The following is an 18,107-nucleotide window of genomic DNA, read 5'->3' on the forward strand; positions in this document are numbered from 1 at the left end:
AGAGCCGGACCCTCACCTGGTGGCAGGGAATTGGAGGGAGTGATAAGGTCCCCCCTGGGACTCTCCTCAGATGGGAAAGCATCAGCTTGGCTTTTCCATACTCAGAGGAAAGAAGAGTAGATAATTGGCAGTGTTAATAACCAGGCAAGTGTTAATTACCTGTAATTGCTGGCAGTGGCTCCCTTCCTCCAGGATCAGAGGTGTCTGCCAAGTCCATGCCTCTCTGCTGCTGTCCCAGGTGGAGGACAGCTGGCAAGGAGGTCACCCCATCAAAGTGGCAGCTCCTGTGGGCTGCAGCAAGGCTCAGTGGGTGCCTTCAGCAGTAAATCAGCACGGGTGTGCCCGTGCCCAGAGCCAGCGCGGTCCCTGGCAGCCAGGAGAAGGACTCCTGCCATGGACAGCAAACCGCTGGCTGGAAGTTACTTGGTTAAGGAGAACTGGTTGGGTATCCATGGATACATGGCTGAACTCAGATGCCTCTCTCTTGAATGCAAATAGGCCAGGAAAGGGCAACAGGGGTGTTGCACAAGGGGGAAAAACCCTAAGGAGGATCACTCACGCTTTCAAAAGCATTTTGAAAGGGAAAGGTTGTGGAGTGGGGTGGTTCTCTGAGGAGTGGCTCCTGGGAGACCAGAGCACTTCTGGCACTTTTTGAAGAACTGTGCTTCTGCTCTCTCAATGTTAAGAGATAAATATTTCATTACAGGACTAACTGTCCCTGCAAGTACAGCTTTTTGGATGAAAACAAGAGGCCAGCTCCCCGGCGGGATGTACCATCCTACCCAAAGGTACCACACAATCCTTGCTCTTTCCACGTTCCTCCTGCATGGCTGCCATCCTGACAAGTGCTGCTCTACAATGTGTGACTCCTTAGCCATTAATTCCTGGTTATTCTAAATCCAAGGTCTGATCCAAAACTCCTGTGAGCCAGTGGAAAGAGCTGCCAGTTGCCCACGGTGACTTAAAGTTTAATTCTCAGTAGTCTTTAGTACTTGAAAGCTCATTAGTGTTTGAAATGTTAATGAACATTGTGCATTCATCAACATTTAATGCTCTTTTATCTAGTTGTATTTGTTTATTCTCCACGTTCATAGCAACAATCAAAAACACCCTGTAATGCCATGTTCTGATTGAAAGTAGTGCTGCTGCCTGTTTTCTCCTAATAGATTATTTTTTAATTTAAAAAGTAATTTATGGGGATGCTTCACCTAGGGAAACAAAGAGAAAATGCGACATTGGATTCTCTCCAAAATGATTCATTGTCCCTGTGAAAATGAGTTAGTGTATTTGCTAGAGAAAACAGTAATGCTGGAAGAAAAATGCCTCCTGGGCAAGTACAAGTACAAATCCACAGTGATGAATGAGGCTGAGACCATGAAGAGCACAGAGTCTTTGGTCCCAGAACCAGCAGTCTTTGCCCACAAGAATTATTAAAAGCTGCCTGGTTATGCCTGCCCAGTGCCCAGCTCAGACCTTGGTGGAACACCAGCTCACACATTTGCAAATCGTGGTTTAACCATGGCACCTCCTTGCACACGCCAAAGCTGTCTCAGCCACCCTGGATCCTCACCGTCCTGTGTGATGCAGGTGCATGACATGGACATGGCTCTGTGCACATTTCTCTTCAGAGCCCAGCAGAGCAGTAAATTCTGCTGTTTGTTCTGCTCTGCCTCACAGAAGTGACCTGCACTGAAGCAGAGACTTTATTTAATTAACTGTTGCCCAGGAGGCTTGTGCTCCTGACACTAGCACACCATTTCACAGAACACATCAGTTCCAAGCCAGTTTTTTTCCCTTGATAAGTATATATGTCAGATTAAACTTTGATGGATTGCTGCATTAGGATCTTGAATTAAGAATAAAGAGTTGCACTGACCCACTGTAGAGTAAACTGGGAGTTTGTATTTCTGCATTATTCCTAAACCAAAACTCATGGGAGTCTGGGGTTTTGGAGATTTGCAAAATTTGTTATCAGTTGTCAGGTGCTGGATTTCTCCAGTGTCAGTGAGGCTGAAGGAAGATGTCACTGCAACACCAAATCTAATCTAATTAGCAGTTTTCTTGCAGAAAATCACATTAAATGTGCATTGTGTATGCAAATGCAAAACTCCTTGCCTTCAGAAGAAGAAAAATTAATCTTCTGCGTTGTTCCTCCTTGGATTAAGCATCAAACAGTTTGATGGCTCAGAAATTGTCATTCACCTGCTCAGGAGAGTAAACCCAGATTAGAGACAGCCATGGTAAATGGACCAGTTGAAGGCACAAGGTTTTTGAGTCACAAAACCACTGATGAATAGGATCCTGAAAAGATGAATCTGTAGAGCCCTGATATCCCCATGTCCTTTAACCCTGCACATTCCTTTTCATTTTGTGTACAACCATAACTGGTGAATGAGCTTGATTTTGTTTTAGGCTTCTGAGCGTAATGATAAAAAATCTCTTGAATCTTGCAGGCTGACAACCAATTTGAAACTGTAGGCACTCTTGAAAAAACACTCGAAATGAGAGCATAAATCATCTGAAAATAAACATATCATCCCCACCAGCTAATTTAGCACTGTAAGCAGAGACACTTCACACCACCCTCCCTAACTGGCAGCTTGGAGTGCCGCTGATGCTCTGCAGGCAGCAGAACCAGCACAACCAGGGATGGGCCTGTGCCCTGTGCCTTTGATTCCCTGTGCTGGATTTAGCCATGACCCTTTCCCTAACACCTCCACTCTCCCTTTTCCCCCAAGTTCTGCTCCTCAAGGATCTGCCCCAATGAGCAGCTGCCAGGAAGGCTGAGGAGGGTTGGGTGGCCAGAGGGAGAGATCGTTTGCTCTCTGCTTAGGAAATGTGGCTAAACCCCTCGTGAATGGAACCCTGAGAGCCCCAAGGACATGCCAACAGCATTCCCATGGCAGGGACACCCTTGTTTACACCTCCTGCCTTTCTGTCTGCAGTACATGCTGTCCCAGGAGACCATCGAGGCTCTGCGGAAACCAACCTTTGATGTCTGGCTGTGGGAGCCCAACGAGGTGAGGATGCCACTTGAGCTGGGTTGGCACTTTCTGAGAACCAATAAGGCCAGAACAGCCCTCTGAGACAGTCTGCAGGGTTTTCCCCTTTTTCTGCCCCTAACTCTCTAATTTTTATTTTTTTTTTAATTTCCATACCACCATCCATACCAGAAATACAGTGCTTTTTCCTAGCAGATGCCAGGTAGATTATGCTGTTTATCATATCCTGGCTCCTCTTTATTTGCTCTTTAATCTCTTCCTAGGAAAGTCCCTCAACTGGTGCACTGTCATTACTGCCACATGAGTTCTCTCCAACCATTTTATCTGAACAAATCAATCCCCAGTGAAGTGTGTGCTTTAGCACATCATCGATAACTCCACTCAAATCAATAAAGCAGCAGGCAGAGGTGCAGGCATTGATTCACAGCCCTTCAGCTGAGGGTTTTTTTCTGCAGCTTGTTCTGAAGAGGTTGCAAGGCTACAGTCACAGCCAATTAGTATCTCCTTATTGCTTCATTTTCTTCCTTTTCTTACTGCTATTAGTGTTATTCATGGTTCATCACTCCTACTGCAGAAGATTCTGGAAGGTCTATGTGTAAACCTCTAGAAGTGTGAAGGAGAAAGATGTTAAGAATGGACATCTTATAATATAATGTAAAACCAGATTTAGCAAATACTAGCAAATCTCACTTATGAAAAATGTAATGATGGACAGGACTAAACCAGGGGTTTAGTGCTGTTTATTTTTTTTTTTCCCCAGGGGAAGGCTTGAGTAGTTCTGGAAGCAGCCCCAGCAGCAATCACTGTAATTACCTTCTCAGAGGTTGTGCATGCAGAGTAATTCTGGCTCAGCATGCCAAGGAAAAACACCCTGTACCACATCCACAGGAACAGCACATTCCCTTCAGGATGTTTCCTAGGTCTGGAAGAACAACAGAAGGGCTCTCTGATGGCTTTAGGTCCATCTCCCATTTGCTGAGGCTGGCAGAGCTTCCCTTGTGTGGTCAGAGGTGCTGTGCAGCCCTCTCCAGCCCCTTTTCTCTGCACCGTGGCCATAAATGCCTGCCAGGTCTCTGCAGCAAGAGGGAATTACAGTCTGACAGGTGCACCATAACACCACTGGATTATTGTCCTTCTGACCATTAGGAAAGAATGAGGACAGACAGAACCCATTATCCACGGTTTGCTGTGGGCTGGGGGATGGTTCTTCAGCACAGTAACTTGTTCAGAAGGCTAGGAAACATTATATGGTGGCATGAGCAAGGCAAACAGGAGGGTGTGGAGATTAAACTTGCCCTGCAAGGAAGAGTCTGCTCAGAAATGAGATTCCACACAAGCTGTGGTGAGCCATATGGGTTTATCTCGCCCTCTTAGCTCTGCTCTATGTTTACAGAGAGTATTTCAATTCTGTCAGTGCTTGTTTAGCACTGAGTGTTTGCCCGCATGCCCAGTGTGGGACAGGCAGGTCACAAACCTCATCTGTAAGCAAATGAATAATGTGCTCTGCTGCATCTCAGTAAACACAGCTTTGCAGCAAGCCTGGATTCTCCTTCTCAAATGCCCTCTCACTTTTCAAGCCTTACAAGAGTCCCATAGTCCAGCTTTTGTTGCTGATCAAGAAAGCTAAACGTGAAAACTGAGATTCTCCAGCTTTCAGGGGCAGGAGTTTTGGGACTGAGAGTCACCTCATCACTCACCCAAAGCTCTCTTGGCAACAGCTGCATTTCTAAGGGTAATTCAGCACTTCTGGATAAAGTTCATTGTCATGGAAAGTCTTTTATGGAACTATTGCAAAACATATATTCTACCAGGACAAGGGGATCTTCAGCAAAATGTTGTCTGTGTGATCTGAGCAGAATTCAGCTCATGGCATTGTCCCTTAGGTCTTGCAGGAAAGTCTCATGCTCTTTGGATTCCTCAAAATCAGCCCTGTTGTTACTCCATGACTTATATTTATTCCCTGGATAAATAATAAGGTTTCATTAAATTAAATCACTTTTTTTTTCTGGTGAGTTTCTAAGAGCCTAAATAACAGAAAACTAACTAGAAATGCCTCCAGGGCTGTATTTGTGAAATTATACTCATCATGTTGAAACCCCTGGCTCGCTTTACAGTCTAAGAACTGCATCTTCTAACACAATGGCCACATTCCATCCCCTGCAGATCTAGCCTTCAGAAATGGGAATGCATACACACATAACCTCCTGAACTCTGGGAAACCTGTTCATTTCTGACTGGTGGAAGCTCTTAAGCACCCAAATACTCGAGATTATCAATATCTTTCATTTGCAATCCTTTCAAGGTGATTAAACGTGAGGGTTGATGCTAAGCTATCTGCATCCCCCTTGCTACTGCAGAGCAGGTGTTGTCTCAAAAGAGCTGCCTGCCCTTGCATTTCAGCATAGTTACAGTCTCCATGAGGGGATAATCACAAAACTGCTGCAGTTTTGTAGGGTTATAATGGGAAATCTTTTAAACAAGAAATATGAGCTAAGATAGCAGAGTTAGGAGCTCACAAGAAGTCATAAAGGAAGAAGGTATTGACAAATGTCTGAAATAAATGTTTCTTTAGGGATCTCTTATTTTCTGCTGTAATTTTCTATTCAGCTGGAGCCTGATCCATTTCTGTACAGCCAGGGAAAATCTCCCACTGGTTTCATTGAGCAATAGGACACATCCCAGCTGAACTAGAAAAATGGCAATACTTTTCTTGTGAGCAGGAATTGCTGTGAAGCACACGAATCACAATTTCTGGAGAGTGCTGGTGTGATATGCAAAGCACAAAACCTGTGAAGTCAACAGCAGCGTGTCTGCTTCAAAAAGCTTTCAGACCCTCTCTGTCTCCCCTCTTGCACTGCCTTTAATCATGCAATCTTTGAACATCTTTCTTTCATCTAAAGAGGGCTCTGCAATCATTTGATGATTGCAAGGGGGAAATTCACTTCACAGGGTATCCTCAAGGGATATTTACAGAGCCAACAATAACCTGCCTGTTCCTGGCTGCAGATGCTGAGCTGTTTGGAGCACATGTACCACGACCTTGGGCTGGTAAAAGACTTCAACATCAATCCCATCACGTTGAAGAGGTGGTTGGTGAGTATTTCAAGTCACTGGTGTTTGCAGTTTTTCACATTCAAAAATCAATAAATGAGGCATTTAGTCATGGAATTTACATGATTCGCATGAATAATCCCAATGAAAGTGCTCAGTCTATACAAATTCTTAAGATTTGAGTACCTCAGAAATTGTTTGCATTCTTGTGGTCACAAATGACTCTTTTTTAACTGTTTTGTGTTCATTTGCTGAGGTTTCTATTACTGAAAGCAGTTTATTTCTGCTGAATGCTCTTGGTACCTACTGTAAATGGAGGCAAGACAAGTGCCTTCAGATACAGCTAAAAAGGACCAATGTGTGCAATAATCAATGTACTAAATCACAGGGAGTAGAGAAAAGAGCAAGTCAGGAAGGAAAAGAAATTGCTGAGAAGGTAACTTTCTTTGCTTCAGTCTTTGATGTGAGAATGCCGCAGAGATGCAAAATGTGAGAAAGATGAGATCATACCAAAAGTGAGATTTCTAAGGAAGAAACACTGGAATATTTAAAAAGCAATGAGTTTTCAGGTCTAAGGGAGAGCATAAGAAAGTGTTTGCTAGAAAGTAAAGAATATATTTGCTTTCTTGGAAAAAACCCATCATGTTCCTAGAGAACTGTAGAACAGTAAATAGTTTAACCATTGTTTGAAAAGCATCCAGGGATAGCCTGATGGATTATAACTAGTAAAAACTTACCTCTGAGTCTCACAAATTGATTGAGACAATAATTAAAAATGTCATGGTGTGAATTCACCATACAGATGTTTCATAGCATTCCTGTACTAAAGACTTATATCTCATAAATCTCTTTTAATTTCCTGAGGAGCATGCAGAGAGTAGAGGGCACTGTTTTAGATGGATATAGACTCCTAAAAAATGTCACAAAATCAGGAGATAGCTGGAAAAGGCAAAGAAAAGACTGGTTCATCATGTGTTACTGTACAGCAATGGCAGGAGGCACATGGGGCTGCTTGGTGTCCTGCTGCAGGAGGGACACAACGAGGCTCAAGGCTGAGCAGAGCCTGGAATAAGGAATAAAATGTCACCACAGAAGGCAGGAGGCTCACCTGAAATTTATTCCCAGCACTGGTGAAGTCTTTTTAGAAAAATAATATGACTGCATTAAAGGAGACACCAAAAATGATCAAAAGCTGGTGAATCTCTCTCTCCGAAGAAGGCAAATGAAAAGCTGGGTGGTGCTGACCTTATAAAGCAGCTGAAGACAAGGGGTGGGATGAAACCCAACACAAACAAGGGGAACACACTGTAGACAAACCAGAAGATCTCCTCCTCCTGTTTCACAGCCCGAAAACATGGGAAGCAAGGTGATATGTCAACACACACCAACAGCCCACCCACACACACTGCTGCAGGCAGCTTCCCCTCGCTTGTGTCTCCAAGCAATTTGTCACCACTAACATTTCAGACAGCCTCACTCTGAGCTGCAAAAGGGGAGTTTGTTGTGTATTTTCTACAAGGGTAAGACAGGGTGAGGTCTCCTATCTTCTTGCAGAAAGAAAGATGATTTTTAAAAGCCTCAAGGGCTCTGCTCCCAAGTGGGATACTTCCCCCAGGCACAGTATGGGCATCACTTTGAACTCAAGTGGGAGAGAAAAAGCCACCTCATGCTTATCCTGGCTTTCTTGCTCCCACATCCACTGGCTACAGAAGCCTTCCAGAAAGAGGAGAAGAGTGATTAATGCAACCCAGTCACTCCATCCCTTCAGTGCTCTGAGTCAGGAGTCCCCTGGGATGCTCTGGGCTCCAGTGTTGGATGTATACATTACATCCATGCAGTTTTGTGCAGTGCCACGGGTGTCCATGTGTAGGCTGTGAGATACTCACCACCTGTGAGCCTGGCTGACAACCATATTGTGTCATTCATGTCATTTTAAAATGATGGGCTGTGTTTCTAAAATCCTTGCTGCAGAATAATCTGTGCAGCTTTTGCAATGAAACCCACAAAAACTGAATAAGCATTGAAATACCACACTTCTCTTAACCTCATCTGGAGCTTTGAGGTTGCCTAGAAGATGGGTTAAAATGTTTGGTCCTGATGGGGTGTGATGACTGCTGAAGTAAATTCCTGATTTAGCTGGGGAAGGGGACAGGAATTCTGTCCGTGGCATTAATTCAGGATCAGGAACTGAAGCATGTGCGTGAGGGCTCTCTGGGGTCCAGGCTATGGAGGATTCAGCAGAGGGGTCCAGCAGTGCTGCTGACTCTTGGCTGCTTTGTGAAGGACAGGAAACCAGAGGAACATTGGAATAATGTGTTAACCCAGCTGTGCCAGCCTCCCTCAGCCAGCCTGGCTGGCACTAGCCAGGACACAGGGACAGACAGGCTTTATCCTGCCTGTGCAATGTGGCCAACCAAGCCAGGATCTGTGGGAAGTTAAACCACACAGCAATAGCTGCTGTCAGCCCATAACAGCACGATCTCTCCCAGGCTGACTGGCATGGAAAACCCACCCAGTGTCCATTCACATCTTCCCTTTGCCAAGCAACAGGTCCCAAAGTGCCACCCCTGAGCACTGGCAAGTGAAATGCCACGTTTCATCTCTCAAGGTATCAGAGCTGCAGTTTGTGCTCAGCAGGAGAGGGGGACAGGGCTGGGCTCTGAGCCCTTTACAGTCCCCAGAGTCACCATTTAGCCACTGCAAGGTTTGAAACACAAATTCAGCAGAGTTCTCTCTTAAGGACTGGGATGCAGCTGTGCTGGGATGTTTGCCCATTGCTGGCTGGTATGAGAGAGGATTTTCTGTGAGCTTTACCTGCTGGTGAATTCTTGGAACACACAAATCTCACCCAGGAAGGCAGAAAGTGTCAGAGGCCCTGTGCTGTCACTCTGTCCTTGCAGAGAATAATCCTGGGCCCCAGAGGACTCCTTTAAGGACACACAGTGCTTGGTAAACAGCTCTGCTGCCTCTGACAGCTTCACTCCCTCTCTCTGCAGCTGTGTATTCACGACAATTACAGAAACAACCCCTTCCACAATTTCCGGCACTGCTTCTGCGTGACCCAGATGATGTACAGCATGATCTCACTCTGCAACCTCCAGGTACGACCCCCTCTCCAGGCCACCACTCCATTTCCAGCCTGAAACCCCAGCCACTTCTCCTGCAAAATGGGCCACCAGCCTGCTGGCAAGTGGTGGCCTTTGGGGAGGCTGCACTTGCTCAGTCCCCGGGCACACGAGGAGAGGTGCTCATTTCCACCTCTGGCTGCCCAGCCCTGACCCCAAGCACCTGCACAGCTTTCTGAGGCTGTGGGGAGGTAACTTCACCTCCTGGATGTCCACAGTTCCTACTGTGATGGAGTGAAACATTTAGGAATGACAGCCAAACCCCTACCAAATTATGGTCTGTGGGTATGTTCTTCGTTTGGGACACAAAATGTTCCCACAGGAGGTTTTCTGCAAAGGTGTGCTTTTACCTGTGCTTGTGCTGTGGCCTGGCATGTATTGTATGCAGGACACATATTTGACCTTTATTTTGTCCAGAACCATAAGCATCAATTAATTTTACTGTCTGGGTAACCTGCACTCATATATTAATTTAATTTCTTTTAAAAACTGTGCTTTTTTCACTTAAAAAAAGAAAAAAACAACATTTTTCTCCATAGTTACACATATCAGTTACTGGCCTAAGTCTGTTTTCTTGCCAGTAGCAGTATGAAGAAAAATTTGCTTTAATGTAAGTCCATGCTATTCAAAAGCTGTGGGAACACAACATTTAATATTTCTTGCTCTTTTCCCAACTTTAGTTAATGCAGAATGCAATGGCAACAGAGCCATCTTCCAGCCCTCCCTTTAACTAATCAGGGTGCTCAAATGACTTGTAAGAGACTGTACTAATATCTCAGTGCTTTTATATGATCTCTGCTGTAATAGCAAATTTCAAGGAAATTGCCTTCTCTGAGCTGCTGTTATTTAATGAAACAAAGGCAAATCTGAGTCATTTTTACTGGAAGGGAAGGCAGATTTCTCTTTCATGACTGAAGTAAATTCATCTAAGGAAAAATGCTTCATTTTGCTCAGATTTGCATTTCTCTAAAAAGTAAATATGTCTGGTTTCTTTATTTCTTTTAATTTACAGGGGTAGGGGAAGTAGAAATCATAATACTACATTCATGTTTTCTATTTTACAGGAGAAATTTTCCCAAATTGACATTTTGATTCTCATGACTGCAGCAGTGTGCCATGACTTGGACCATCCAGGCTATAACAATACGTGAGTCTGTTCTCTTGCTTTCTCTTCAATTAAAATCTATTGGGAAGGTAACACTGCTTGGCATTTTTTGGCAGATCAGGTTTTCCTTCTCACAGCCTGACCTTTTCCCAAGGTCCTGCTGGTCACTCACGTAGGCCAAAGCAGAGCTCAGGTCTGGGTCAGGGTTTGCCATCTGTCCTTGGTTCTGTAAGGAAAATAGTTTTTTTCAGATTTCTATTTGAACACTTTTCCCCCCCAACTCCTGTGACAAAAGGTGAAATACTTTACAGCTGGTAACAGAGCTATGAATTATTATAATGGAATAATTACAGTAAAATGTAAAGGAGGATTTACCTTACACTTTATTTCATAATTATAAATCCTAAAGTGTACTTTACTGTTTATTTTCATGTGAGGAAATTATTGCTGTTGGCCCACGGATACTTTTGTGTGCCTGTGAAAGAAAGAGAATCTCTTTTATTTGTAACCATTCATTAAATGAGGGCAGAACCCAGTTCTGACTGGGATCAGTGAGAATCTCTGCATTTGCCATTAGTGGGGGTTGAATTAAACCTAAACAGTTCCTTCTGGTTTTGTTTTGTGTCATTTTAAACTAGAAATGTGGTAAAATTTAAAGGAAGAAAACCCATTTGGGTAAATGTTCATCCACTGAGGGCAATCAGCACCTGAGATTACATTAAAGTAATATCTATTTTCTCTGAAAATCTGATTTAATACCAACCACCAAAAAAACCCAAAGCTGCAGCTAATTGAATAAACACTGAAAAGAATGTAAGCAAGAGGAAGCAGCATGGTTTGGAGCAGCTGGCAGGTGTCTGCAGGAGTTTTTTCCTCACGGCTCTCCCTGCCCTCAGCTACCAGATCAACGCGCGGACGGAGCTGGCCGTGCGCTACAACGACATCTCCCCGCTGGAGAACCACCACTGCGCCGTGGCCTTCCAGATCATCTCCCAGCCTGAATTCAACATTTTCTCCAACGTGGACCAGGACCAGTTCAAACAGATAAGACAGGTAGGAGTGCTGCTCCTGCTCACGCCGTTCCTGAGGCCGTGAACACGCATGGGCTGTCCTGCTCCAGGGTGAGAGTGATTCATCCTCCCCGGAGGACACGGCTCAAAAAGCCCCTCGTGCTGGAAGGATCCGAGAGGGATTCTTGGAAAATTTCCACAGCAGCACTCCCTGGAATGTGTTGCTGAGGAATAATGAGTACATCCTGACTATTCAAGCCTATGACATTCTGGGGGTAGATATTTATATTGTTGGAGGAGCCAATTAGCTCTGACTGGGGAAGGATTAAGCTCTCACGGCAGAACTTTATGCTTTAAGGGAACACTGTATTAAATTTTAAGAGGGGCTTCAAAAGGGGAAAAGATTTGCAACAGCAGAGCACTTGTACTGTTGGAAGAGGCCCTGGTGCACTGGGAGTCCTCACAGTTATCTCTGAGGCAATGAACAATGTTACATTTCCCATTAGGGCTCTAAGGGCCAAAATTCAGTCTTAACTTGCACTTAACACCTTCCTTACACACCGAGTGAAGAAGCAGTAAAAGGGCTGCTTGGAGTTCCTGATTCTGCCAGTCTGTGGGAAACTGGCACGGGCCCAAACTGGACTGTTCTGTATGAAAACCCACAGCTTTAAATTAACCACGTTTTCCCATCATAAACTGCACAGAAGGAGGATACAGAGCAAAGCCCTTAATCCAAAGAGGATGGGCACTGCTGGCATTCACATCATGGTTTTTGTCTCAGGGCCGCTAAGAGTCAACAGCAAAACCCACAGCGCCTTCCAAGGAGATGAAGGTGGATCTTGGCAGCCAGAGTGTGGCTTTCAACATCCTGTTGTACAGTTTGCTTTTCTACAATTAGTCAATCAAAAAGGAAAAACCTCAGGAATATCACATAAAACCATGATCCTCATGTACCACAAACTCTCTATAACCCTTTTCCTGTTTCCTTGGCAGCTCCAAGTCAGAAACTTCCCCTTCCAGCATGAGCAATTCAGTGCATCTGAGGCATTTTGTGTGCAAGACAGACCCTACTTGGCTCAGCAGCAGCAGACTTTGTAAGGAATGTCAAGTTAATATGTGAACATGTTTTCTTTGCTAGGGGATAATTACGTTAATCCTGGCTACAGACATGGCGAGACATGCAGAAATACTGGACTCTTTCAAGGAAAAAATGGAAAACTTTGATTACACAAATGAAGAACACATGACCTGTGTAAGGAGGTTTTGTGGATTGTTATTTTTCTGTTCATGGAGTGAAATCTTGTCGATTTGTTTGTTTAAAAACCAAGATTTAGTATATATTTTCAAAAAAGTATCCTTCCTATATTCCTATATATTTCCCCACCAAAAAATAATTAAATTGTGGAAGTGCTCTATATTAAATAGAGCATAACATATTAAATTCCAGCTTCAGAAATCCTGAAGTCCCATCAGAAAAATATTTTTTTTTTCTATTACAAATAGAATAGGCCACAAATTCTTATCGTCCTTTACTGTGAGGCAAAAAAAATCCATAAGGGTTAACTCTCTTGTCTCCTCTATTTCCCAGTGAAGTTGATTTTGATTTCCAGGGGAATATTTTCCCAGCTGCCTCTGAGTGTTCCAGAAAAAACTTAATGGTCACTTGTGACTGAATCTGTTCACGCAGCAGCAAAGTCCACGTCCCACTGTGACACATCCCAGTGCTGCAGAGGGGGGAAACCAAGGCAGAGAGGGGATAAGTGATTTACACAGAGCAACTGAGAGAGGGGAAGAGGATCCAGATTGTTTAAGACCTCTGTTTTAATCCTGAAATTGTCCTTTCTGGTTGAAAGCCTTGCCTCCCAGTTCTTTGGAAGGACAGGGGTTGTGGACAGGGGGAAGAGGGCTAGCTTTAGGACTGCAGCATTAAAGTGTAATCCTCTTTCAGCTGAAGATGGTGCTGATAAAATGCTGTGACATCTCCAATGAAGTCCGCCCGATGGAAGTAGCAGAGCCCTGGGTAGATTGCTTACTGGAGGAGTATTTTATGCAGGTAAGAGTGAGGGAGAGACGCAATTGCACGATTTCACAATTTTCTGCTATTTCCAAATCCTGCATGTGCTTCACTGTCTGTCAGCCCAGTCCAGTTCAAGCTCTGAACTACCTGGTTTAGTGGAAGTTTTCCTGCCCATGGCAGGGGGTTGGAACTGGGTGATCTTTAAGGTCCTTTCCAACCCAAACTATTCTCTCATTCCATGGAAAGCTTCTATTACAGAAAGTCAGAGAAGGATGCCAGCAAAAGAACCTGCTCAGTAAGCAAGTGGATGCAACTGATTTTTTCTTTTAATCATTAGTAAAGAAGAAGACACAATTTCTGGTTGAATACCTGAAAATAATCAATCTCAGGAGAACGATGAGGAAATCACAAAACTATTCCTCCTCTTTGAGAGCAGCAAGAGCCATTACCAGCTTTCTGAATGCTCTGATATATTTTACCTCATAAGTCCAGTGGGTTTGCAAAGAGAGTCAGCCACCCTATAAGCCTGGAGGTGAACACTTTGATGCTGGTGCTGAGCAGAAACAACTGAACAGAATTCTCTTTATTCGGCTGTTGCTCTCCACAAAGCAGAGACATTGGCCTGAGGGAAGCACATCACTATTCTGTGCTATCTTCAAGCACCTCTGTGGTCTGTATCTGAGGGCTACTGATCTGCTAAATCACTCTCCTCACAGCCTCCTAGGAAGGATTAGTATTTGTTTTCTCTGGGTTTGTTCCAGAGTGACCGTGAAAAATCCGAGGGGCTCCCAGTGGCACCATTCATGGACCGCGACAAAGTGACCAAACCGACGGCACAGATCGGATTCCTCAAGTTCGTCCTCATCCCCATGTTCGAAACAGTGACCAAGGTAAAGTCACCCAGGGCCAGAAACCAAAGAGAGGGAGAGCAGAGCTTCAGTGCTTGCCCCACCAGGTGTTTAGTTATCCCAGGAAATGGGGATGTACCTTCCACACCCTGCCCGCTACCCCGTTTTCAGCATGTACGGTTAAATAATGCAGCAAGTGAAGGAATGCAAGAGGAAATGCTGATATTCTTTCTCTTGTTTCCACCTAGCTATTTCCAGAAGTGGAGGAGGTGATGCTCCAGCCTCTGTGGGAATCCAGGGACCACTATGAGGGGTTAAAACAGATAGATGATGCTATGAAAGAGGTAAAACTCCAATTATCTCCTTGATACAGCAAACATTATAATTGAATAAGCCAAACATTATAATTAACAGCAGTTTAATTCTGAAACAGTGGGAATGCTCTTGGCATAATCATTATCCTGAGAAACACATTCATTACACCAGGCTGGAGAGAGGTGTGTGCCACAGACAGTAAAAACATGTCCTTGCAGAGGCCACCAGGAGCCACACAAGTGTGTACACGGGAAAGGAGCTGCTTGAGAGGCACAGACCCCAGGGATCACCCCCTGAAGGGAGCACATTGGCAAACACCTCTCCCTGGAGGGATCTGGCCTCCCTTGAGAAGGAATTTGCCCGGGTTACACTGCAGCAAAATGTTCTGGGGTTGGGCAGTTCAAGGCTCTGCAGCACCAGTGCATGAGTGTATTTTCTGGGAAGGAACTTCCAGCCACATGTGTGACATCAGGGATGTGCTTGGAATTTTATGAGGAATCACTCTGTCATGCAAAGCACCCAGGAGGGTTAAACACACAACCAGAGAAGCCCTGTACAGAGCATCTCTCATTTTGTAAGGCTCAGGGGAGGTGGGAATTCCAGGTAACAGCATTTGCTGTCTCTCAGCATGTCTGCTTTGCCTTGGGAGCCTGGCAGGGCAGAGACCAGTGCCCAGGGCAGCAGTCAGAGTGCTGGTCCAGCTCCCTTCAGCCTGTGACAATGCTCCTACCCTCCTTTTCTTGCACACCTCTTCCAGTGCCTCTTTTCCCTGCCAAGATCCATGACAAAACCTGCCCAAATGGCATCACAGAGCAGGGAGTTTTCTGACGTGAAAAAATGCGTCATGTAGGCAGGGTACTATCAGCCACTCCAACATTAAAATAAGTTGGGAAGTGCCCTGGAGCACCAGTTGTGCTGATATTGTTTGAAATGTGGGTAATGAAGGTTCCTTCACTTGATCATCCACGAGTGGAACAGTAGCTTTGCTGTAGCTCCCGTCTCCTCACAAGTGCTTTGGAGGAAAAGCCCCTCAGCAGCTCAAGTACTGAGGCTTGTTGATCAAAGAGCACCGGCTCTGAGGGCACTAAATTTTAAAAGAGAACAGAGTCTTTTATGCATTTTTCCATTTAGACAGGAGCATTTCTCAAACGAGGGCAAAATAACCCAAATATGACTGCCAGACTTTCTGAGTCTTACTCATCTTTCAAGTTGAGCTGAGATTTTACTTCTGGTTTACAGAAGCTGTCAAAGCAGCATTTTCATACAAACTGATGGAGCTTTAATTATTGTGTATTGGCACAAGAGGTCTTAAAAAATAGGAGCTGCTTTAGTTCAGAAATATCCTGAAACAAGAGAGCTTAATTAATAATCTGAGAGCCTCGTACAATAGCTGATGAGAAAGACTGAGCTCTGTTTACCCAGGACATTCATCCAGAGCTGTTTGGATGAAACAATGCCTGTGATATTCCAAGCTGCTGCCTATTATTTCCCAGGAAATGTTGCACATGCCTTGTGGAGAGCTGAGTGTGGGACTCACAGCAGCCCTGGAAAGCAGTGCTGTGAGTGTGAGTCAGGGGGAATTAATCCTGCTCTGCTCTTCATTCCAGCTGCAGAAACAGAAAAGTGAAGGTTTGACGACCGGCAGTTCTGAAAAGTGAGACGAAACAGCCTTTGAACAAATGAACCACAAGCCTTGAGGCTGCTCTGGTTTAAGAACTGCTGTACTAGCCAAGCAGAGGTGGTGGCTACGTCAAAATCCAAGTGGGACCATAGAGGGAGAGGTGGCAGGGATGGATCCACAGCCTGCAGCCTCCTCACACAGGCGCTGCTGCCGTCGGACACCATGGGCTCCCCAGACTCTGGCATTCCCTCCACAGCCTCCTGGAAGGATTTCCCAGACTCCTGAATTCTCACCACAGCCTCCTGGCAGGGTTCCCCGGGCTCCAGCATTCCCACAACAGCCTCCCAGCGGGATTCTCCCTGCGGACACTGCCCAGGCTGCAGCACGGCTCCGACCTTCAGCGGATCTGCTTTTGGTGACCCCCGCTGCCCGCAGTCTGTAGAGACAAATCAGAGTTTAGCTAAGGAGCCTTTTCTGGGAAACAATACCCTGGCACCAGGAGCTGTTTTAGTCCAGATACTCTCTACATGTGTACAGCAGTATGCTAATCACAGCATAGCTCACCAGATGCTTATACACTGACAGGGGTCCTGGCAGACATTTTTGTTTGCCTGGTAGGCCCTAATGACACATTTCTTCTCATTATTCTCTGAATTTTATAGTGTTCACAGTACATTCAGAAGCCCAGCATAGTGGATGCAACTTTCTTTTTTTTTTTTTTTTTTTCTACACTAGAAGAAATCGGAAGAAAACTTAGTGGGGTTGCAGGGTTGTTTTGTGGCCTGGTACAGCTGGACACCATGGGATCCTTCAGCATGAGCAAAGGAGGGAGCACAAAGCTGAAAAAGCCATGGTGCAAACACATTTTTATCCTTGTTGATGCAAAAAACCCAGCAAGAGACACCTTCAAAGATGTACAGATGGTTTTTTTAGTTTGTTTTTTGTTTTTTTTTTTTACTTTTAAACTGATCTGCTAAATAATATATTCTTCTACAGAAATGGGTGTTATTATTTCATTTTCTGTGTGTGTTCACATGAGAACTGTCCATGTTCCTAAAGACCAATAATGAATACAAGGTTCTACAGGAGAGGGGAGGGATGGTTTTCCTTGGAGGAGAAGCCTTAGAATTATTCCTGTGGTACACCATGAAGATCTTCAATTCCATTGATGGTTTTGTGATGGTTGGGAGCCAGGCTCTGCCTGTGTGAGCAGACAGTGCTGGGATTGATTCCTGTGCACAAAGGGAAGGCTGGAATAAACCCCCCACGAGAATCAAGCCACAGCAGTGCTGCTCACCTGGCTTCTCCCAGCTGGGAAAGGTTGTCCTCCCTGAGGGTTCCAGGCCCTGCCATGGCGTGGCTGCAGGGACCAGGGATTCCATGCATCCTGGCATGCTGGCATCCTTCCACGCTGGAAGTCACAGGCATGGATGTTGCTCAGGTTCCCCTTGGCTCCCCAAAGCCGCAGCTGGTTTGTCAGAGAGATGAGCAGGAGGGGACCAGGAAACACCTTAGGCAGCTCAGCCTCTCTGTCAGCTCTCTATTTCCAACCCTGAACAGCAAATCCTGCCTCCTGCTCTGGAAACTTGGGTTTGTCCTCCTGTTGTTTCTGCCTGTTAATCCTGAGTTTAACTCTCTTTTCTCCCCCAGTGCCATTTCCTGTGTTGGGTCTCTTTCATTTGCACAAAACTCACTTCAGTTACTCTCCAGTCTCTCAGGGAGATCCAGATAACCTCAAAACTTCCATCCCTCTACGCTGTTCCTCCCTGGAAGTTTCCAGAGAGCCAGGACAGACAGCTGGTTCTGTCTGCTCCTGCCTCTTCCTTTAAACAGCTTTGTGTGGTTTTGGGCTTTCTGCTGCAGACTGGAAAGGGCTCTGATCCCTGGATTTGGGCAGATCCCAAGGGAAATGGAAAGATCCAAGCACAAGGTGAGCTCCAACTCACACAGACATCTTCATGAATGGATGAACTACCCCATAGTTTTGATTAACCTCAAACTTCTGATGCTTGA

General features: G+C 45.1%; 1 protein-coding gene across 1 annotated transcript in view; it reads left to right on the forward strand.

The window, feature by feature from the left end:
• The window catches only part of PDE9A (phosphodiesterase 9A), a 50,336-nt gene extending 33,227 nt beyond the window's left edge, over positions 1-17,109 (forward strand). Inside the window, exons 8-18 of the mRNA XM_005526534.3 lie at positions 707-788; positions 2,946-3,020; positions 6,009-6,095; positions 9,050-9,154; positions 10,243-10,325; positions 11,180-11,336; positions 12,432-12,545; positions 13,242-13,346; positions 14,072-14,200; positions 14,407-14,502; positions 16,081-17,109. Coding sequence (XP_005526591.1) covers positions 707-788; positions 2,946-3,020; positions 6,009-6,095; positions 9,050-9,154; positions 10,243-10,325; positions 11,180-11,336; positions 12,432-12,545; positions 13,242-13,346; positions 14,072-14,200; positions 14,407-14,502; positions 16,081-16,131 — 1,084 coding nt within the window. The 3' untranslated portion in view covers positions 16,132-17,109. The remainder of the gene's footprint in view (positions 1-706; positions 789-2,945; positions 3,021-6,008; positions 6,096-9,049; positions 9,155-10,242; positions 10,326-11,179; positions 11,337-12,431; positions 12,546-13,241; positions 13,347-14,071; positions 14,201-14,406; positions 14,503-16,080) is intronic.
• The last annotated feature ends 998 nt before the right edge of the window (positions 17,110-18,107 follow it).

Source organism: Pseudopodoces humilis, chromosome 2 (genome assembly GCF_049639895.1).
Source record: "Pseudopodoces humilis isolate 2021_Gansu_Grassland_sample_001 chromosome 2, ASM4963989v1, whole genome shotgun sequence".
Taxonomy (NCBI): Eukaryota; Metazoa; Chordata; class Aves; order Passeriformes; family Paridae; genus Pseudopodoces; species Pseudopodoces humilis.